This window comes from Hypanus sabinus, chromosome 1, assembly GCF_030144855.1.
Source record: "Hypanus sabinus isolate sHypSab1 chromosome 1, sHypSab1.hap1, whole genome shotgun sequence".
NCBI lineage: Eukaryota > Metazoa > Chordata > Chondrichthyes > Myliobatiformes > Dasyatidae > Hypanus > Hypanus sabinus.
The window spans coordinates 47,715,440-47,738,912 of NC_082706.1; the positions used below are offsets into that span (position 1 = coordinate 47,715,440).

The 23,473-nt window shown below is 41.3% G+C and overlaps 1 protein-coding gene across 1 annotated transcript; it reads right to left on the reverse strand.

The window, feature by feature from the left end:
• Positions 1-4,419: 4,419 nt before the first annotated feature.
• On the reverse strand, positions 4,420-14,422 carry LOC132399626 (probable G-protein coupled receptor 139). The gene is made up of 3 exons (XM_059980241.1): positions 14,373-14,422; positions 7,799-7,914; positions 4,420-5,333 (listed from the first exon to the last, which is right to left on the reverse strand). The coding sequence occupies exons 1-3, from the start codon at positions 14,420-14,422 to the stop codon at positions 4,420-4,422; spliced, it is 1,080 nt and encodes a 359-aa protein (XP_059836224.1).
• Between the last annotated feature and the right edge of the window lie 9,051 nt (positions 14,423-23,473).

Here is a 23,473-nt window from a genome sequence, read left to right on the forward strand (position 1 = left end):
AAATTTGCTATATTTTTATTGCTGAGTTCTTTGGCAGATTTCTGGAAGCCTTGAAGTACATTCCGTACTTATCACGCTGTGATCTATTTTCTTTACTTGTTGCACCATTCTTTATTTTTAATGCTCATGTTTATATCTTTCGAAAATAGTTCTACTATTTGAATTAATTTGTTTACCTTAACTGATGAAGGAACATATAATTTCAAATCACCCATGTATAATAAGTTTGTTAAGGCATTGCGTTCTTTTCGATTCGATGCCCTATTTTAGGCCGATTCAGTAAATTAGAGCTGATATAAGGAAACGTATTCCAGAGTCGTCTGGGAAAACACCTCTGTTTCCTGTGATTGCGGTGGTTGTTCTTTTATTGGTTGTTGATAGATAGGTGGAATTCAGTACGTCAATACTCCATCAGATATTGCAGTAATTCCACAAGTATTGTTGTAGTTTATAAATATATTGAGAAGTTCTATTAAATATATGTGTCAGTCAAATACCTTTGGTATTCAATTTAGCAACATGAAAGATTTCTGCTTTTCCGTCGGGCTAGATTTAGAGTTGCAATATATATTATCTGTTGTTCTTTACATCCTGTCAATCCTTATAGCATTCTTTCTGCTCTTCTGTAAGTATATTGCGGTTATCTAATCGAGTGGTGATTGATTGCGGAGTACATGATGTTATAATTTTATTTGTAATTTGTAAGCAAGTATTAGGATCACACTTTGATAGATCATTCGTGATTTTCCCTTTAGGTAACATTATGTTTTACCTTCAGTCTAAAATTAAGGCACTTATTCAGGATTTTTAAGAAAAAATCCATTAATCGGTAAGGATGAAGGCAAATAAGTGTTTATAACAAAAATATTAATTCGATTACTTCCAGTACTTTTTTCAGTTGTGGGTATTATCTCCGGATTTGTTAGTATTCTGTGCTCGGCCTGATGGCATCTTGGTGCATCAAGTTTAGTTTCAATGCCATATATAACCGTTTTTCATTGTTTCTGAACTGATAATTCTGTTTTCTGCATCTGCAGCATTTGATGTATCTATTTAGTCTGGCTTTGTATGCACCAGACTTTTGCTTAAGTTTGTCCATAAATCATACCCTGCTTTTTTCGGCAGATATAATCTTGTATGGACATTATATTTTCTTAGTATTTCATTAGCCTTCCGGTGAATATTCCTCCTCGGGTTATCCTCTATATATTCAATTAGGCTGGCTATTTTTGCTATTAAGATTGCATTTTATGTAATTTCTTCAAACTCTTTTGCCATTTCGGCGTTCTAATTTCATTACTCAGTTCTGAATTTTTGAGGGAAAAATTCCCTCACTGTTAATCAAATAAAAGAGGAAATTGCTCAAGAGCTGGAAGATTAACAGTGGTTATACTTCACTACATTGCACTCAACGTCAGTAAGACCAACGATTGCAATCCTCATTAAGGGTAAGACTGGGGAATACACACCCGTCCTCATAGATCGTTTAGAATTGGAAAGCGTGAGCAATTTCACATTTCTTGATGTCAACATCTGTAAGATCTATCTCGAGCCCTGTATATCAATGGAGTTAAAGGGGAGGCACTACAGCGGCTGTATGTCATCTGGACTTTGTGGCATTTGCTATGTCAGCAACATTTCTACAGATGTACTTTGGAGAGTATTATAACTGGCCGTATCACCGCCTGGTACGGTGAGGGAAGTGGGGGAGGGGGGGTGGTGCTGCGGGTGGCGAGATTAGACACTGCACAGGAACAAAATAAGCTGCAGAAAATCGTGAGCATTCAGTTCCGTCACAGACAATAGCCTCTGTAGCATCCAGAACATTCTCAAATAATGATGCTTCAAAAAGGCAGCATCCATCATTAGGGATCCACAATGCCCAGGTAACGCCCCCTTCTCATTATTAGAAGCGAGACGGTGGTACAAGAGCCTGAAGGCTCACACGCAAAGAATAAAGAACAGCTTCGTTCTGCTATCAGATTTCTGAATAGACAGTGTTTATTATTATTTATTACAATTCACTGCTGCTGCAGAAACAGCACTTTTCCCGACATATGTCGGTGATATTGAGTCCCATTCTGATTCTGATTTTCCACTCTCACAAGTTTTCATAGGCTTTGAAGAAACTGGTGCTGACAATATTCTTATTATCTCACTGCAATCCATTTGCTTGCTGAAATCCAAGATACATATATGAATCATTTTCATCCAACAAAGGTTATTTATCTGCTGATCTGTTTTATATTCTACTAGCTGTATTGCATATGTCTTTATGTTTAATATTCTGCACTAACCTAGTACACAGTTCATGTTTATGTCTTTGGAAAATAATTTTACTATTTGAATTAATTGTGTAGCATTACTCATGTAAGAACGGTTAATTTCAAATAGTCCATGTATAGAAGAAATGTCAAGATTGAGGATAGATAACATCCAACCTGATGGCATGAATATCAATGCATCGAACTTCCAGTAATAACTCCCACCCCTTCACCTTTCCCCATTCCTGTTTTCCTTAACATGCCATCATCTCTCTCTAGTCGCCCCTGTCACTTTCTTCTGAGGCCTTCTCTCCTCTTCTATCAGATTTCCCTTTCTCCACCCAGTTAACTATTTCAATTCACTTCTCAGGTCTTTACTTCACCCTGCCCCCTCTCTCAGTTTCACCTATTATCTTGTACTTCCCTTTTCCTTCTCCTCCCTACTTTCTTGATATGACTTCTATTTTTTTTTCCTGTCCTGATGAAGGATCTCGGGAAACGCTGAAGCGTTGACTAATTTCTCTTTTCCTTCGTTTGTTGTGGTTCTCCAGCATTTCGTATTTGTTGCTTTGATATCCAGCAGCTGCAGGGTTTATCCCGTTTGACTTTTTCCCCTTTTTGATAGCCTATTTTCGTCCGATTTAGTACATGATATAGCGGGTTTGAAGTTAAACAGAGCTATAGTGGCTTTAGAAAATCGCCCTGGATAATTAATCGGTTTTTGATAACGTTGGGTGTTATTTATTGTTTTTTAATGCAATAGATCGAGTGGTTACAGTATGGCAACGCTTCATCAGATGTTAAAGGAATTTTGGAAGTACTCAGTGTGTGCCAGGAACTTCAATTCACCATGATATGGGACAGAGTCAAATGCTTTACGACAGTCAATATATGAAAAGGAGATATTTCTGATTTTCTGCCGGTCTTGATTTAGAATTACAGAATCCATTAACAGTTGTTCTTTACACCATTTTATATCCTTGTGGCATCGTTTCTGTTCTTCCACATTATATTGCGGTTATCTAGGTGAAGAGTAATTAGTTGCGGGATGCGTGATTCCAACCATTTGAAGCATATCCATCGTACCTTCATGTGTTCGCTTTTCTTCAGTTCTCTGAATGATATTTTCCCTCCTTAATCTTGATTGCTACTTGATCGTTTGTGTTTGTTGGTATATCGGTGCTCGGGTTGGTGACGCTTTACTGCGTCGAAATGAGTTTCAGTACACTGTATTACCTATTTTCATTGTTCCAGATCTGCCAATTGTGTTTTGTTTGTCTGATATACATCATGTACCCGCGTAGTCTGATGTTGCATGCACCAAACGTTTGTTGTAGTGCGTTGATTATTTCTACAATGCCTTTGAACGGCGGATCGTGCCTTATCTGGAACATATAGTTCCCCATATTTCATTACTTTCTTGCTCGATATATCTATTTGATAAACCATTACGTGGACTATTCCTTCTCTGAAAGATTCCGTTTTGAATCTTAATCTCTTCTGCCATTGCTGTGCTCTTAATTTTGGGGCTATTTTAATCTGTGCCCTATTTTGGAGCGATTGCACTGCACCGTTGTTACTGTTGTGCAATAGGTCATTGTTTGTAGTATTTCAAATGTGAAAAGCTTTACTAGCTATATTGGTAAAATAATATTGTCAAGAGAATTAGCAGTTTTTGCACATAGTATCGTTTTGTTAGGTCTTTACCCAATGTATTCTGTTATCATGTGTTGAATTTTCGGATGTTTTCGTCTACATACCTGTCTTATTTGTAGTCTGTATAGTCTAAGACTGTGTTGTTCGTTTTAGTTAGATTGTGCAGCAGTTGTTCAAGTGATTCTATTTTTCATCAGTGCTTGGGGGCGGGGTGGCGGCGTGTGGTGTGAGATCTTCATTATTTTCTTGTATAGCATTGTTTTGATCTTTAGTTTGTTTTCTCTTTTGCTCTTGTGGTAATTCATGTTTTATTTGATTTAACATTTTGCTGCTCTTCTTTATTACTGTTGTTTATTGTGCATTTGCTTGCCAAGGCGAGATATTGTACTATACGCTGTTGATTACGATTGTTCCTGAAAGGTTTGTGGGACAAATTCTACCAGACTCCAAGATTTTCTTTGTCTTTTCGTTTCGTTTAGTGCGCACACCACAGTCTTGTTTACCGATATTGGCAAGGTTGCCGCTTATTCAGAAATGTGATGATCTGTTTGAATGGATATTTCAGTGAATTTTTTAACTCCTCTCTGAACTTCTGCTGAGTCGCTGCATAAATGCCAGTGTTTGTGCAGCAACTCAGGAGCAAGAGCATGTAGCCGGCCTCTTCCAAGATGAACACGGGGTCATCATAACCCGTGTATGCCAACGTGTTTGTGATTCGATAATAGAGGAAATGGATGATAAATATCATCCACAGGAGAACAAAACTGCCGGAAATGGCGAAAAGTAAAACAATGGACCTTTTTCTGTTCTCCATTTCAGGATCATTGTGATTGTGTCGGCGGAGTGCTTTGCGTGCTTTACTTGCCACAATAATGAATCTAACAGTCAGGACGTTGAGTAACACGATGAGAAAGAAAGGGAGGAAGGGGGTTGCGATATAATGAAAAGCAGAATATATTACCCACACTGGAGAGGTGTAAAAGCTGGCTTTTGTGTGACAGTACCACAGTGTACCGTTGATAACGTGCATCGGTTCAAATTTAAAGTACCAAAGGATGTTTAGCAAACAACCCATCGTGAAAACTGCCCCAACTACGGTGGCCGACACCTTCTTTGTGCAGTACCTGGTCTTCAGCTTGCCGCAACAAATTGCTACAAAGCGATCGAATGTGAAGGCAACCGTCAACCAAACGGAAATGTCCATCGAGGCGTAAATAAGGACGATTTTGCTGCTGCATATTGGCGTTATGGACATGAAACTACCTGGGAAGTAAATGCCAACAATCGTATTCAGTATCACTCCTGTAATGACGACAAGTAGGTCTGAGGCTGCCATACTAACCAGGTAGCAACTGATACATTTAGAGAGGCCGCATTTCCCACGGGACAGGGTCACTATTACTGCGATATTAGCTGAAACAAAACAGATACGGTTAAACAAATCACTGTCATTCTGTACAAAAGATTACGTCGACATCCGTAATTTGACATTTTCAAAATAGCATTGAAAGGAAAGGACAGGGCACATTTGATAGTGCTGCATTTGTCAGTACATTGTAGTAATTGCTAGTGAAGTGATATGAGACCGATATTGAATAGCCCAACAGATGAGGTAGCATGTATAAACGGAGCGAAAGAATTAAACTGTTAATTGAATTAAATTCGTAACCTGCGCATCTTCTATCACATTCTTGTTGGCTGGCCAGTGTCTGGAAAAAAAATCATTTTCTATGTTAAGCAACAATTTTATTGAGTACAACAACACCTCCATCTTCCTCCACTGAAAACAGGAAGCATTAGGCAAAAGCTTCAACCTGCTGTTTAATAATCTATGTTCATCGAACTACCAGCGAGAGTGTTTGACGATTCCGTGTTTCTATAAACATAGCAGAGCGTCAAATGAATTGTACATCGAATTCGAGCATGATTCAATAGCAACCCATTCCGACTCCACTCAAATCCAGTTCTGGAAAAATGGCGTTGGTTTAGAAAGAAAAACTGCACTCTGATAAATATATGGTTAGGTTTAGAAACAATGGTGTCAACCATAAATGTTATTGGATATATATATATATATATCCGTTTCTCTCGTTTTTTGGCGTTGCCCGGCCATTGCAAGGCTCTGTGGTTTTAATGGAACTTCCAAAATTGGATGAACTCAGTCTCTATCTCAAAGATATCCTTCGGTCTTCGGTCTTATTATTAAATTGACATATACTTAAGCGTCATATCCTCAGCTCCCAAGAATGGCAAAGCAACCAATGAGTTGTACATCATTTAGTTTGAATCGGTTTTTGCCTGCCAGAATAGAACGACTATGAGCATTTCTTTCCACAATCCATTCTGGTTTCATTGAAATACAAACCACATACACAGATGCTGTCTGGCCTGCAAAGTTTCTCGAATTTTTTTTTGTGTTGGCTGTACATCCCCTTCCCGGCACAGCCAGATTCAACTGTAGCAATATACCATCTTTAAGCCAACATAAGTACATGCATTTTCCAATTTAGAATAAAATGCTCTGAAGCAAAAACGTTTTGTTTTACAGCTTGTTAACTTTTTGAGAATGTTTTCTTGGAAGAAGTGGACATTGGAAAATCACCTTAATTATTAGCATCATTCAATGTTTCTTCACAGACAACCACAAGGGGTCACGGAGGGTTTCCTATCTCTGTAAATTCACCAGGGGACAAATGCTGAGGAAGTATACTTGCTTATGAGAGAACACTAATGTGGATTATCAGTTGTGTTCGTTTCGTAACACGGAATGTTCAGAGCCGATGCACCGGTCGATATGCTGATCTAGCACGATGTGAAGAAATTTACTCCGTTCCTATAGGTTTTGAGTGCTTGTCGATTATTCTGCATTAGTGATGAGACAGAGACCTGCGAACCACATTTAGAGAGGAGCAATAACCAAGGTATGCATCATGAGTAACCAAAAGCACCACGAAGACGCACAATTGAAATTTCATCTTAACGTCTTACCAGGAATACCGGCAGCTGCAAGTATGGGGTAATAAACAGAGTACACGAGACCGTTCGCTGGTTCATGCATTGCCTCACTGTTGTGGTAGGTGGTGAACAATGCGATCTAGGACATTTTTATACATCTGAACACAATCCCCAGCGTGGCAATTAAGCGATAGAATGCTGCTAGCAGTTTACACATATCTGAAAATGGACAAATATAAAGCAATTTTCGTTCTCTCATTGTTAGAATCCGCTGTTTTTACTGGGATTCCGACAACTGCTAAAACGGGGCACATAATTATATATCCTGATCTGCTACTTTTTGACGCATTATTCTGGTTGAGCTGACTCAGTTAGTCAGTGAAGGTAAAACAAACCAAGAGGTCTTGCCCTTTATTTTAGCATGTAATCCCTGAATTCTCTGTGTACAACCTTGTCACTGGTCCTACCTAAGTCATTTTTACCAAAGGGCCACAACTTCTGGCTGTTCAGCCTCGCACAAGAATGATCAGGACTCGATCCGAGATATCACGGACCCTGGCACTAGGAATACAACATGCCATCCGGGAATCCCATTCTCATTCACAGAACCATCTGTTCGTTCCCCTAACTAACTAATTCCCTATCGGGAAAGCGCTCCTTTTCTCCGTCTTTCTTTTCTGAGGCTCAATGACAGACACAGAGCAGAAAACTAACCACTGTCCCTTTCTCTGTTAGGTACACTACGCCTATGCTAAGTAATATACGTTTTTTCTAGGGGGGTGACACTGCATTGGCTGTTTAATCCCTTCCCTTTCTTGAATGTCACCTAGTTTTTTGTGTCCTGCATGAATCGTTCATGTCACTAATCTCAAGATGTCCTATCTGCTAAAATGGATAAGTCGCTAATTCCTGGTGGGATTTACCAAGTTTCTCTAATGAATCCTGAGACCAGATCTTCGGGCCCTTGACCAATATTTCCGTGTCATCTCTAGCCACAGGCGAGGTCCACAAGGACTGGTAACTGGTTAAAGTTGTACTTCTATTTAAGAAGGGAACAAAGGAAAATCTTGGGAACTATGGAACGCCGAGTCCAAGTCAGTTGTCGCGAAATTTCTGGTCATGCGGTGCACAATTGATTCAGTTATTGGACACGGTGATAGGGGAGTTCATGAGGTTAGGACAGTGAACGTTGCCTGCATGGATTTTAGTAATGTGCTTGACAGACTCTCCATTATGAGAGGCTACTTCAGAAAATTACGATGCATGCAGTCAGAATTAAATTGGCTATTTGGATTTAGAACTAGCTCCCGCATAGGAGAAAGTGTAGTGTTCGGAGCGACTTATTGGAGCAGGAAGACTTTTATTAGTGGAGTTGGGCATGGATTTGTTCCGGGACTTCTGTTGCACGTAGTACCTATATATATCAATGCCCGCAATGAAAATGTCGATAGGTGAGTTAGTAAGTATGTGGCTTATTGGTGGAGTTGTGGGTAGGGTAGAAGACTGGAAGAATATGCATAACTATATAGATCATTTGCTGGTATTGGGTGAATATTGCCAGATGGAGTTTAACACAGATCCTTAAAAGTGTTGCTGAATGGAGAGATCTTTTGAACTCAATGTTTCGACTAATATAAGTAAGGTTATTCAATGCTTGTTTCCATTAATCGAGGTACTGAGTTCAAAATCATGAGGTTCTGTTTCAGCTTTACAAAACTGGTGTTCGGCTACAACTGTAGTATTGTGTACAGTTTTGTACACCCCACTAAAGATGTTGCGGCTTTGCAGATTGTGCAGAAGGGCTTTAGTACGATAATGCCTAGTTTAGAGCATATGTGCTAACAGGGAAAGATGGATAAACTGGGGTTGATTTCTTTGGGCAAACACGAGGAAATCTGCAGATGCTGGAAATTCAAACAACACACACAACATGCTGTTCGAGCACAGCAGGTCAGCCAGCATCTATAGGGAGAAGCGCTGTCGACTTTTCGGGCCGAGACACTTGATCAGGCCCTGTGTTCAGTCGTGACGAAGGGTCTCGGTCCGAAACGTCGAAAACGCTTCTCCCTATAGATGCTGCCTGGCCTGCTGTGTTCCACCAGCATTTTGTGTGTGTTGTTTGATTTCTTTGGAGGGCGGGAGGCTGAGAGGAGACCTGATAGATGTTTACAAGTTTATGAAAGGCATTATCGAGTGGACAGAGAAAATCACTTTCCCAGTGTTTAAGTGTTTAACCAGAGGACATGCGTTAAAAGTCAGAGTGAGTGGCAAGTGTGTTAGTCACAGTCGTCGATAACTGGAATGGACCGCCTGGTGTGATAGTAGATGTAATTACTTTAGAGGCTTTTAAGAGACGTTTGCATTGGTCCATTGATGTAAGGAAGATGGAAGGATATGAACGTTGTGTAGAAGTGAAGGATTAGTGTTAGTCTGTTTTTTGATTTGCTTCAGGCTGGCTCGGTGCAACATTGTGTGCCGAGTGATTTGTTCTGGTGTTCTGCTTTTCCATGTTCTGTATGTGTAAAAGCTATAATGCAACAATGCCTCTATCAAACTGTGATTAACATCCCACTTCTAAAGCATCTGATGGATTTATATGTTATTATAATATTATAGTAAAATGATTCTTTTATGAAATATATTTCTTCAGGGCTTCTCTGAAATCATTATAGTCAAACAACCCGGTTTAGCAAATGCTGTCCTATTTACTCACTTAGGAGGAATGATCACCCACTTAGTCTCTCTGTCACTGCCTAATTTGAAATGAATTGAGACAATATATGAGAAAGTAAATACTCAAAGCAATTTGATACCAAATTATGCTTTAATTTATATTGTCGAGCTTTGCAGACTTTTGACTAATATGCTAAATACTTTGAAAACTACGCTTCGAAGTATATGGACATGTTCCTAGAAGGGAATAAATAGCAAACGAATATATATTAGAACCATATAACCATATAACATTACAGCACAGAAACAGGCCTTTTAGACCTTCGTAGCTGTGCCGAACCATTTTTCTGCCTAGTCCCACTGACAAGCACCTGGGCCATATCTCTCTAAACCCCTTGCATTCATACACCTGTCCAAGTTTTTCTTAAATGTCAAGAGTGAGCCCGCATTCACCACTTCATCTTGCAGCTCAATCCACACTCCCACCACTCTCTGCGTAAGTCCCCCTATTGTTCCCTTTAAAATTTTCCCTCTTCATCCTTAACCCATGACCTCTTTTTTTTCTCCCTTAGCCTCAGTGGAAAAAAGCCTGCTTGCATTCACTCTACCTATACCCATCATAATTTTATGCACCACTTTCAAATTACCCCTCATTCTCCTACGTTCCAGGGAATAAAGTCCTAACCTATTCAACTTTTCGCTGTAACTCAGTTTCTATTGTCCCGGAAAAATCCTTGTAAACATTTTCTGCACTCCTTCAATGTTATTAATATCCTTCCTGTCATGAGGTGACAAAACTGCACACAATACTCCAAATTCGGTCTCACCAATGTTTTATACAACCTCACCATTACATTACAGCTCTTATACTCAATACTTTGTTTTATAAAGGCCAATGTACCAAAAGCTCTGTTTACGACCCTATCTACTTAGGACGCTACTTTTAGGGAATTATGTATCAGTACGCCCAGATCCCTCTGCACTGCTGCACTCCTCAGTGTCCTACCATTTACCTTGTATGTTCTATCCTGGATTGACCTTTCGAACTGCAATACCTCACACTTGTCCGAATTAAACTCCGTCTGCCATTTTTCAGCCAATTCCTCGAACTGGTCCGAATCCCTCGGTAAGGTTTGAAAAACTTCCTCACTGTCCACAGCACCACCAATCTTTGTATCATCCGCAAATTTGCTGATCCAATTTGCCACATTATCATCAAGATCATTGATATAGATGGCAAGTAACAATAGACCCAGCACTGAACCTTGTGGCACACCACTCGTCACAGGCCTCCACTCAGAGTAGTAATCCTCCACTGCTACTCACTGGCTTCTTCCATTGAGCCAATGCCTAATCCAATTTACTACCTCTTCATGTATACCTATCGACTGAATCTTCCAAACTAACTTCTCATGCGGGACCTTGTCTACGGCCTTACTGAAGTCCATGTATACAACATCCACTGCCTTCGCTTCATCCACTTTCCTGGTAACTTCCTCGAAAAACTCTAATAGATTGGTGAAAAATGATCTACCACGCACAAAGCCATGCTGACTTTTACTAATAAGTCCCTGTCTATCCAAATACTTGAAGAGCCTATCTGTTACTATTCCTTCCAATAATTTACCTACCACTGATGTCAAACTTTCCGGCCTATCATTTCACGGCTTATTTTTCGACTCTTTTTTAAACAACGGAACTACATGAGCTATCCTCCAACCTTACGGCACCTGACCCGTTGATATCACCATTTGAAATATTTCTGCCAGGGCCACTGCAATTTCAACACTAATACTTTTCTGTATATAGTTTACTCAGAGGGATGAAGAAGCTGTTCACTTCCGACCCACACATTCTTCGAGGATTTGCTGTTCAATTAAAATAAACCGAAAGTAAAGACACAATCTGTGTTTTGTCTTATGGAAACATTTTAGAGCTGCTAACTCACTGAAATGTAAATGCTTTTCATTCGACCAGAGCAATAAACTTAAGAAATACAACTACCTTTTATACCTTCAGAAAAGACTTGGAACTTTTATGGATAGGGCTTACATTAAAACGTGTTTGTAATAAGTAACGGAAGCAATACTCAAAGGAATACGACACAGGATAAACTGTTCATAACCCAGTATTGACATTTTCCTTCCGAGATCCAGATTTGCTCTGCCAATACATGAATGGCAATCGGAAATCTATGAACGTTGTAACAGAATCTCTTCTTGCTCCGGACTCTAGATTAGGCTTCTCATTCTTTACACACCTAGGATTCTGATTATTTGCTTTAGGTATGTTGTAAATCAAGGGGAATGCGATATCATGCATTTCTTTTTTTAATCCTAGCTATTCCTAGAACAAAACTAAACAACTATCGAAGTAAATTGTGCAAGGCTTGTCGATTTAAGGAACCGGGATGTCAAGGAATTTGTTAGTCTTGGCCAGGGGAAAAACCTCGTTAAAATGCAGGCTGTTGCATTCAATCAATTCCCTGCTGTAATGTAATGAGTACAGAGAAGAAGTAAATCAGGGGCGCAAACAAAATTGCATGTGGTAGCAGTAGCCGCAAAGATAAAGTAAATTCCAAAGGTATGTTCTATTAGAGGTGTGTGTGTGTGGGGGGGGGGGGGGGCGGGGTGCTGCAGAGTGAATAACGCTTTTCACAGAAGAAAGAATAATTCGTTTAATGGAAATCAGAATATGGGCAATGTACCCCTGAATATTTTTCTCCTACATTTACTAAAGGAAATTGCGTCAGTACCATGGCACGTCGAAAAGTAGCCTCAGTGGAGTTGTGTATTTCCCGAAGATCACATTAATGTCGTGAAGTGACCGTTAACTAAAAAACTGACCAAGGAGAGTGACTACTAAGATTCATTACGCACAGGGATTCAGTGAGACTAAAGATTAAATTGCGAGAGACCTGGCTGAGATACCTGCTTTATCGCTTCCAATGGCTGCAGTGTTATATATCGAAAAGCAGTGAATGTTATTCCGAGACTTTAGAATGTACAAACAAATTAATGGAAACTACAGAACAATGCAACAAATACCTTGTGGAAGTAAGTTACTTAAGAGAAGTCTGCGAGATAATATATCCGTTCTCCTGGTCAGATGGGGGTTAACGAGGGGTAATGAGCATTGTTTTGTCTGAGGGAAATGATAGGACCATAAAACCATAAGGTATAAGAGGAGAATTATGCCATTTGTCCCATCAAATCTGCTCCGCCATTTCATCATGGCTGATCCAAGTTTCCACGCAGCCCCAGTCTTCTGCTTTCTCCCGTATCCGTTCATGCCCTGCCCAATCAAGAATCTATCAACCTCTGCCTTAAACATACATCAACACATGGTAAAGAATTACACAATTCATGACATAGCTAAGGAAATTCTTCTTCATATCTCTCTATCTGAGGCGGTATCCTTTAGTTTTAGAGTTCCCCACCATAGTAAGCATCCTCTCGGCATCGACTCTATTAGGCTCTTGCACCACTCCATAGGTTTCTTCTGCATTCTGGAGAATACAAACAATGAACCACTCACAGAACTCCAAGTAAAGCTCACCAATATTTTATAAAGTTCCACCTTTCTATCTTTGCACTTATTTTCTAGCTCTCTTGGAATTAAAACTAGCACTGCCTTTGCCCACCTGACTACAGATTCGATCAGCAAATTAACCTTCAGGGAATCCTGCACAAGGACTCTCAACTTTCTTTGCATTTTCGCTCCTGTTCGAAAACAGTCAGTCCCTTCATTTCGTCTACCAAACTGCATGGCCATGCACTTCCCAACACTATATTTCATATGCAAATTCTTTGTCAAATTTCCTCATTTCTCTAAGTCCTCTGTAGCATCGTTAGTTCCTCAAATCTACCTGCCATATCACATATATTCATATAGTCTGCGAACTTTGCAAAACGCATAAATTCCATCGTCCAAATAATTCACAAGAACGTAAAAAGAATCGGACCCTTGTGGAACACCAGTAGTCATCGGCAGCCGACCAGAAACGTCTTACTTTATTCCGACTCTTTGCCTCCTACCTGGCAGCCGCTGCTGTATTAATATTAGTACGACATGCCTGTCTTAGAATCCGAAGTCTGCTCTGAATGACAGGGTGGATGTGATGAACAGTGAGATCTACCAGGCAAGAGTGCGGTTCTGCAACGCTTCGTGAAGAATGCAATGTATGAAAAGACAAGAAGTGTTGGCCATCTACTGCAGCCAAGGAATCTCCAGGTTGTGAGTATTGCTCGTGCCACTGGACTTGGACGTCATGAAGTTCGAAGGAGTGGAACAGTCGCAGTGTAACAATTTTTCCACTTTAAAATATACCTGCTCAGATCTCCTGTGATTGTTGAATAAGACGGATAGGCGATACAAAACAATGTGAGAACCATAATAATAATGAATCTGTAACATGGCCATAATAGTGCCTTCCAATTCAACGTAGCATGATTGGTATTTTCATGTTCATCAGTTTCAGGACTACTACTACTACTGCTGTTATTTCTACGTCGACTCAGGCCTAGGGGGCCGGTGTTGAGCAAAACCATTCTCACCAAACGGAATCCATTCAGCTTCGTGCTTGCTAATGCTATTGCGAACTGTTCAGGTGAATTTCCACTGTCAAGTTGGTGAATTTACAAATCGATGTGCTACTGTTGGCGTTCCATTAGTAATGCAAGAGCAGAATTAGGTCATTTCGCTCATTGAGTCTGCTACGCCCTTCAACATTCCTGATCCATTTCTCGCAGCCCCAATCTTCTACCTTCTCCCGGTATCCCTTCATGCCTTAACTAATGAAGAACTATTCACCCTGTCCCTTACCCAATCACATGGCCGCCACAGTTGATTGTGGCAAAGAACTTCACAGACATAACGCTTGCTAGTGAATGAAATTTCTCCTCTTTACTGTTCTAATTTGACGTCCCTTTATTCTAGACACCCGCAGAATATGAAAAAAAAACACGTCTCCAAATCTACATTTTCGAAGCCCTTTAACATTAGTTAAGATTCAATGAGAAGTACAGGGTACAGGCCATGTACATCAGGCGCTTCTATCCATGTGCGTGACCATACATTTCCCGACGCAGTATTCTTTCTACCACATTTCTCATTCCCTAATCTGTCTAATTAATTCTGGAGCCTCACTGCTTCCTGAGTACGACGACACCCCAACCTAATGCGTATCCCCCGCAAACCTGTAGACTAAACAATCAATTCCTTCATCCAATCAGTAACACATAAGATGAAAAGAAACTGTCCGAACAAATTCCTCTGTGGAACACTAATTATCACCGGTAGTCAACCTCAACAATGTCAGTTTATTCCCAGTCCTTAACTTTCAGCCTATGTTCTTTCCTGTAAATCCATGGGCTCTTAACTTGTTAAGTGGCCTCATATGTGACATGTTCTCAAAGTCTGTCTGATCAACCTGGTCCATGATATTTTCTATTCCCCCTTTGTCTAGCCTGCATATTATTTGTTCAAGGAATTCCAACAGATATTGCATGAAAGATTTTACAGTAACAAAATCCATGCTAACTTTGACCTCTTCTATCATGTGCCTCCAAGTACCACGAAACAGCATTCTTTACAGTCGACTCCAACAACTTCCCGAACACTGAAGGCAGACTAACTTTCCTGAAATTTCTTCTTCGGCTTCCCCTTCTTAAGGTGTGTAGAGGCATTTTCAAATTTCCAGTACTCCCTGATCACGCTGGAGTACAATTCATCTTAAGAGATCTTCACTAATGCTTGCACAAACTCTTCAGCCCCCTACTTCAGAACATCTGGTTCATTTACACTTATCTAGATTCAGATATTCCAGTATAGCATGCACTTGCTTCCTAATAATGACAACTTCACTCGCGTCTGCCTCTTGAGATTCTTGAACATCTGCCATACCGTAGTGTCTTCCATAGTGAAGTTAATCCGCGTTTCCTTATCCGCCATAACGACATCTCCAGCGGTCCGATTTCGACTATCGCCTCTGTTTTACTTTTAACATATCAGAAGAAACTTATTTTAACTTCTTTAATACAAGTTTTCTCCTCTTTAATACAATTAAGTAGCTTATGTTCGTATTCCATCTTTTCAACCTTTGTGACTTTTTAATTGTTTTCTGCTGTTTTTAAAGGTTCTCAATCCCCTAATTTCCAATTATTTTTGCTGTATTATATACCTTTCTTTGGTTTTTATTTTGGCTTTAAAATCCCTTGTCAGCCACACTTGCGTCATCCTGCCTTCAGAATGTGTCTTCTTCCTTGGATTTCTTCAAGGCCTCTGATAAGATACCCCATACAAACTTATTGAGTAAATAAGGAGGCATGGAATGCAAGGGGACTTTGCTTTGTGGATTCAGAATTGCCTTAACCAGAGAAAACAAAGAGTGGATATAGAGGGCTCCTGTTCTGTACGGAAGTCGGTGATCAATGGTTCGCTTCAAGGATCCGTTCTGAGACCATTTATCTTCGTAATTTTTGTAAGTGAACTGGATGAATAAGTGGAGGAAGGGGTTAGTAAATTTGCTGATGAACGAATGTTGGGGTTGAAGCAGATAGTATGGGGAACAGTCAGAGGTTAAAGCGGGCCATCAATAGGATTCAAAACTTGGCTGAGAAGTGGCAGCTAGAGTTCAACCCAGAAAAGTGACCTAGTTCCAATTTAATGTCAGAGAAATACATAGAATATACATCCTGAAATGCTTTTTTCTTCGGAAGCATCCACGAAAACAAAGAGTGCTCCAAACAAGGAACGACAAGGAACGTAGGAACCCCAAAGTACCCCTCCACCAGCTCGCACACCCCGCCCCCCCCACATAAGCTGCAGCGAGCAACAATCTCCCCTCCCCCCACCGGCAAAAAATGAACAAGCATCAGCACAACCACCGAGCGGTCAGCGTGAGCAAAGCGATAGCGAAGACACAGCCTTGCATTTGAAGTGTTTCATTTTGGTTGGTCATGTATGATGGCAGAATATAGTATTAATGGTACGCCTCTTGGCAGGGTGGAGGACCAGAGGGATCTTGGGGCCAAGTCCATAGGAGATTCAAAGCTGCTGCGCAGGTTGAATTTGTGGTTAAGAAGCCATACGGTGTATTGGTCTTCATGAACCGTGGGATTGATTTCAAGAGCAAAGAGTAATATTACAGTTGTCTTCGACTGGTCTGATCCCACTTGGAGTACTGTGCCCATTTCTGGTTACTTCCCTACAGAAACGACGTAGGAACTATTGAAAGGGTGCCGAGGAGATTTACAAGGACGTTGACTGTATTGGGGATAATGCCTTATGAGAATAGGTTGAGTGAATTTGGTCTTTTCTCCTTGGAGTGACGGAAGATGAAAGGTGACCTGATAGAAGTGTATAAGATGATAAGAGGAATTGATCGTGTTCATAGTCAAAGGGTTTTTCGCAGGGCTGAAATAGATAACACGAGAGGGCACGGTTTTAAGGTGTTTGGATGCAGGTAGAGAGGAGATGTCAAGGGTAAGTATTTTATACAGAATGTTGAGTGCGTGGAATGGGCTTCTGGCGACGGTCGTGGAGGGGATACAATAGAGACTTTTAAGAGACTTTTGTAGAGGTACACGGAGCTTAGAAGACTAAAGGGCTATGGGTAACCCTAGTTAATTTCTAAAGTAAGAATATATTCGGCACAGCATTGTGGAGCGAAGAGCCTGTATTGTGCTGTAGCGTTTCTATGTTCTATGTCCTGTATCTATATGTATGTATGTTCTATATCCTGTGCCTTCCGAATTGCTTCAGAAAATTCCAGTCATTGTTGTTCGCTTTCTATCAATGTTTGTCGTCTCCTTTCTCATGCCACTCTAATTCCCGTTACTCCACTGTAATACTGATATATCTGATTTTAACTTCTCCTACTTAAATTGCAAAGTGCATTCCACTATTATGATCACTGCCTCAGCTGTACCTCCTTTAGCTTAGACCCTCTTATAAATTTCTGTTCGTTGCACAACAGCTAATCCAGAATATATGATCCCCTGGTGGACTTTGCCGCGTGCGGCCCTAGAAAGTCACCTCCTCGGCTTTCTAGAAGTTACCCGTCTAGGAATCCAACACTAACCTTATTTTCCAAAATTAGCAGCGTATTGAAATCCCCAATGACTACATTAGCTGTGCTCCTTTGGCTTGTTTTTTCTATGTCCCATTTTCATTTGTAAAGAACACTTCTGCTATTACTTGGAGGTCTGCTTATATGCCCCGTGCCTTTTTTTTTAAAAGAAAATAATCCTATACCTCCCGACCGCATTTCACCTCTTTCTGATGTTTAGATGTTGTTTCCTTTAAACCAGGAGAGATTCCCACTTCTTTGCGTACCTGCCTATTATTCTGCTACATGAGTGTCCTCGGACGTTAAGCTCCGAGGTATAATCTTCTCTCAGCAACGATCTTGTGATGCCCACATCATACATGCCATTCTGTACTGTGCTGCAAGTTCAACAGCCTTATTACATGTGCCGCCTTCAGATGAACACCTTCATTCCTGCGTTCCTTTCCCTTTTCGATTCTGTCCCCCTTTATCAGTGTAGCTCATCGTGTCGACAGCATTTTTGTCATTGCATCAGCCCGTGTTTGCTAGCAGTCCCACTGCACACTTCCTCTGTTGTAAACTAACTGCGCTATCCTCAGCCCTATCACGCCGGTTCCCAACCAATTTAGTTTACACATTTCTAGCAAGCTTACCCACAGGGATATTTGTATTCAGATGCAATCAGTTACTGTTGTACATGTGATAGCTTCCACAGAAGAGATCCATATGATACAAAAAAACAAATCTCTGTCCCCTACTACACAGCCACACATTCATCTTGCAAATCACGCTATTCTTGCCCTCTCTGGCGCGTGGCACAGGCATCAACACAGAGAAGACTACCCTGGAGATCTCACTTTTCAGCTTTCTACGTAGCTCCGTATAAACTTTCTCCTGGGCTTCCTTACCTTTCCTAAGTACGTCAGTGGTGACGATATGTACTAAGTCTTCTGGCAGCTTCCCCTCCTCCTTTAGAATGAATACCTTGGACCCCAGTTGTGACATTTCTTACCCTGGCACCTGGGAGGCGACATGCTAAACAGGTGGCACATTCCTGCCCCATAGAATCTAGTATCTGTTCCTCAGACTATGGAATCTCCCATCACAAATGCAGTCCTCTTCATATCTCTTCTCTTCTGAGCTACAACACTAAACTCAGTGCCAGAGACCTGCTCGCTGTGCCACCCACCCACACCTCCTCCGCCCTTGTGAAGTCGTTTCACTCAACAGTATTCAAAGTAATGTACTTAATATGGAAGGAGACCCACGGGGATAATCTGCACTGGCTGCCCCTTCCCTTTTTTTGTGGGTGTCACACAGTTACCTTTTTACTGCAATCAAGGGGTGATAATCTGGAAAGGGTAGGAGATCTGGAAGAATAATAGCGCCTAACGGCGACTCCTTTGCGTGCATATTCGGAAACAACTGTATTTCCAACTTTAATATTTATCTTTTTTTTACCTTTCAGGGTTATTTCGGAGACCCTGACCTGGAGATACATGTTAAATACGGTGCTTTACCGTATTGGAATCAACTCTTAGGATTTCATGGATGGCTCTCGTTCGGCACCCGAAATTCTCCGCCGAAGAGCTTATCTCCCTTTCGGAGGATCGAGGTTTCATGGCTCTGGAGAGAGGCAGATTCAAAGTCGGTGTCACGGCAGAACGTCGCTGTGTGGTCGGCGGAGTCAGAAGACATACAGCTGTGTGTCCAGTGATCTAGGATGGGCGCAGAACTCGGGAAAAGGGACTAACAGACTTTTAAGATTGTAAACCAGCGAGTTGATTAGTTCTGTTGCCCCTCTCGTTGTAAAACGGAGACATGTTTCTCCCTTAATAGGAAGAGAGAGTGCCTGTGATATGTCGAATACCGGGTGAACAAGTAGTTTTTGGGTAACCGCAAGTCTGTGTCTTTGCTGTTGCTCTGCTTCCGCTCGAGGGGTCCGTGACGGGTGCCAATGCTTTTTTTTAGCAGGTGGGAAGGAAGGGCAGATTGTTGCTTGCTGCCTCTTACGTACGGGGGGAAGGAAACTGAGAGGGATTTGCGGTTCTAAAATTTAACTGTCATCCATTATTTGGGGGCACTCCTCTATTTTCGTGCATTATTGCGAAGAAAAAGCATTTCATGATATATACTGTGCTGTATACTTTTCTCTAAAATTAAATGTACCTTTGACATCTTGGAAATATCGGGATTATTGACAAATGTTGGACGTCCTTTTGCCAGAAACCGTGAGGCAAGCACCCTTCCGTTACAGTGCAAGGTAAGGTAAAAACATAATACCACGTTACACTGATCACACCCTGATGCACACAGTTCGTACCCCTCCATTTGCTTCATATCCTAAAGTTTGTCCACCGTTCGTCGCTCAGAACCTTATAAGCAATTGTCAATACTGGCAGCACATTTACTTGAGAACAGGTGTCACGTAGAATGCATCGCCCTGAAATTGTCTCCGTAATTAATAATAGAGCACCATGGAAGTGAGACGCCATGGTGTTCCCAGACCTTTGATATCGCAATGTGCTTGCACTGTCGAGCCGATGCTGTGGTCGGCACTACTGGGCACTCGTGTGAAGACAGTTTTGTAATAGCATATTATCGTGCGTTGTCTATTTCGGAACCGCGAAAGTGAGTCTGCTGGAGTCTATGATGTCACAGCAAATTGAGGCAGGGATAGGAGGGGGAACGATGCAGCTCTGCCTGATTGAGAGTAGACGATCCGCCATTTTATCAATCTCCTTATAAACCTTGAGGTATGTATTAACGAGGACTGTGCATACCTGATCAGTCATTTCGTGCAGAATGATTCTTGTAAAGGAAACGAAGATGGTATGTCCCCGGAGGAGATAGCATGTGGTTTAACAGTTCGGAAGGATTAGCGTCATCCAGGTCGCGAAAGGAGAGCAACTGTTTGCGCGCTCCGATTCTGTAAGAGGAGAGTTTTCAAAGTGACTTATTGAGAATCATAGAAACACAGAAAAGATACATCACAGTACAGGCCCTACGGCCCACAAAGCTGTGCACAGCATGTCCCTACCTTTGAACTACCTAGGCTTTATCCATAGTCCTCTATTTTTCAAAGCTCCATGTAACCATCCAGGAGACTTTTAAAAGACCCCATCGTTTCCGACTTCACCACAGCCGCCGGAAGCCCATTCCACGCACTCACCACTCTAACGTAAAAAACAACGTATCCTTGACACCTCTGTACCTAATTCCATGCCCTCTCGTGCTAGCCATTTCAGCGCTGAATAAAAAGCCTTGGACGATCGACACGTCAATGCCTCTCATTATCTTGTACACCTCTATCAAGTCCCTCTCATCCACCCTCGCTCCAAGGAGAAAAGACCGAGTTTACTCAACTTATTCTCATAAGGCGTGCTCTCCAGTCCGGGCAACAAGCTTGTAAATCTCCTCTGCACTATTTCTATGGTTTCCACGGCTTTCCTCTAGTGAGGCGACCAGAATTGAACATAATGCTCCAACTGGGGTCTGACCAGAGTCCTATATAGCTACAATACTACCTCTCGGCTCTTAAACTCAATCCCACGATTGATAAAGGACATGCACCATATGCCTTCTTAACCACAATCTCAATCTGCGTAGCAGCTTTAAGGGTCCTATGGACTCATACCCGAAGACCCCTCTCAAACTGCACACTGACCGGAGTCTTACCATTAATACATTTGACCTACCAAGATGAACCACCTCACACATATCTGGATAGAACTTCATCTGCCTCTTCTAAGCCCAGTTTTGCATCCTATAAATGTCCCATTGTAAACTCTGACAGCCCTCCACATTATCACCACATCCCCAACTTTGTGTCATTAGCAAATTTATTAAGCCGTCTCCCCATTTCCCCAAACAGGTGATTTACAAAAATCACGAAGAGTAAGGTTCCCAGAACAGATCCCTGATGCACACCACTGGTCATCGAACTCCATGCAGAATATGACACGTCAACAACCACTCTATGTCTTCTGTGGGCAAGCCAGTTCTGGATCCATAAATCAATGTCCCTTGGAATCCATACCTCCTTACTTTCTCAATAAGCCTTGCATGTGCCCTCTTATCAAATGCCTTGCTAAAATCGATATACTCGACATCTACGGTTCAACCATCATCAATGTGTTTACTCACATTCTGAAAAAAAAAACAATCAGACTCGTAAGGCATGACCTGCTTTTGATAAAGCCACGCTAACTATTCCTAATCATACTATGCCTTTACAAACCTACATAAATCCCGCCTCTCAGGATCTTCTCCATCAACTTACGAAACTCTGAAATAAGACTCACTGGCCTATATTTTCCTGATCTATCCCTATTCTCTTTCTTGAAAAAGGGAACAACATTCGATACCTTCTAATCCTCCGGATCCTCTTCCGTCCTCATTGATGAAGCAATTGCCAGAGGCTCAGCAACCTTCTCCCTCACTTTCCACAGTAGCCTGGGGTACATCCGCTCCCGGTGACTAATCAAACTTGATGCTTTTCAAAAGCTCCAGCACATCCTGTTTCGTAATATTTACAATCTTAAGCTTTTTCGTCCACTGCAGATCCTCCGTACAATCGCCATCCTGACGAAGGGTCTAGGCCCGAAACGTCGACAGTGCTTCTCCTTACAGATGCGGCCTGGCCTGATGCGTTCCACCAGCATTTTGTGTGTGTTGCTACAATCGTCATGATCCTTTACGGTAGTGAATACTGAAGCAACGTATTAATTAAGTACAGTTATCTCCTCCGGTTCCATACACACTTTTCTTTGTCACACATGATTGGTGCTATTCTTTCTCCTCTTATCTTCTTGCTCTCCACATACTTGTAGAATGCCTTGGGGTTTTCCTTAATCCTGTCAGGCATGGCCTTCTCATTGCACTTTCTGGCTCTCATAATATTATTCTTAAACTCCTCACTGTTCGCCTTATAATCCTCTAGACTCATATTATAACCTTGCTTTTTGAACCTTTTGTAAGCTCTACTTTTCTTCTTGACTAAATTTACAACAGCCTTTGTGTACGACGGATCTTGTACCCTCCCAACCATTCCATCTCTCATTTGAACGTACCTACTCAGAACACCACGCAAATTTCCCCTGAACATTTGCCACATTTCTGCCTAAAGTTTCCATGGGAAAGTCTGTTTCCTATTTATGCACTTCAGTTCCTGCCTGTTAGCCTCAAAGTTCCCCTTACTCCATGTCACGTTCTCCTTCGCGTGTAAGTGATAACGTCGAATTTAACGTCGAGATAAACCACAGTCAATGAAACCAGATCGCAGTAAGATTAACCATTTACTGTTCACTCTTCACATTAACATATGGTGAAAACTGTTGATAAAACAATACAAGATTGATACAGTATTTGTTCCTTCCTTAATATCACATTTCAAGTGTAAATACTTGCAAAGGTGACTATAACTACATTACACTAAGGTGCAGTATACAGGGAGAGTTTACCTGCTCCATTGACTACTTTAAATACACTTCCATGCAAACTATCCGCGACTCTTTAACTAACGAAAGCATAAACATTATCTACCGTCGTTACTTCTAACAGGATCGGCATTAACATCTTAGTTCAATATATCGATTATCTATTAACTTACAGCGTTGCTCTCACTGTGATTTCTCATGCCTGCAAAACTACTTCTGCTCAGGTGAGCCTCGTGGAAAGCCCCCACCCTCGCGCTAATTTCAAACCGGTGTTTTCCCACAAGACGCGGCGAAACCGGATGTGACGTCATCGCATGCCGATATATTTTACATGCAATGAATATACTTTAAACACTCCTAATTCTAACTAGAAAATACTATTGAATGAATTACTAAGCGAAAATATTATAAACTAAATAACTGTCGTAAAGACAGCA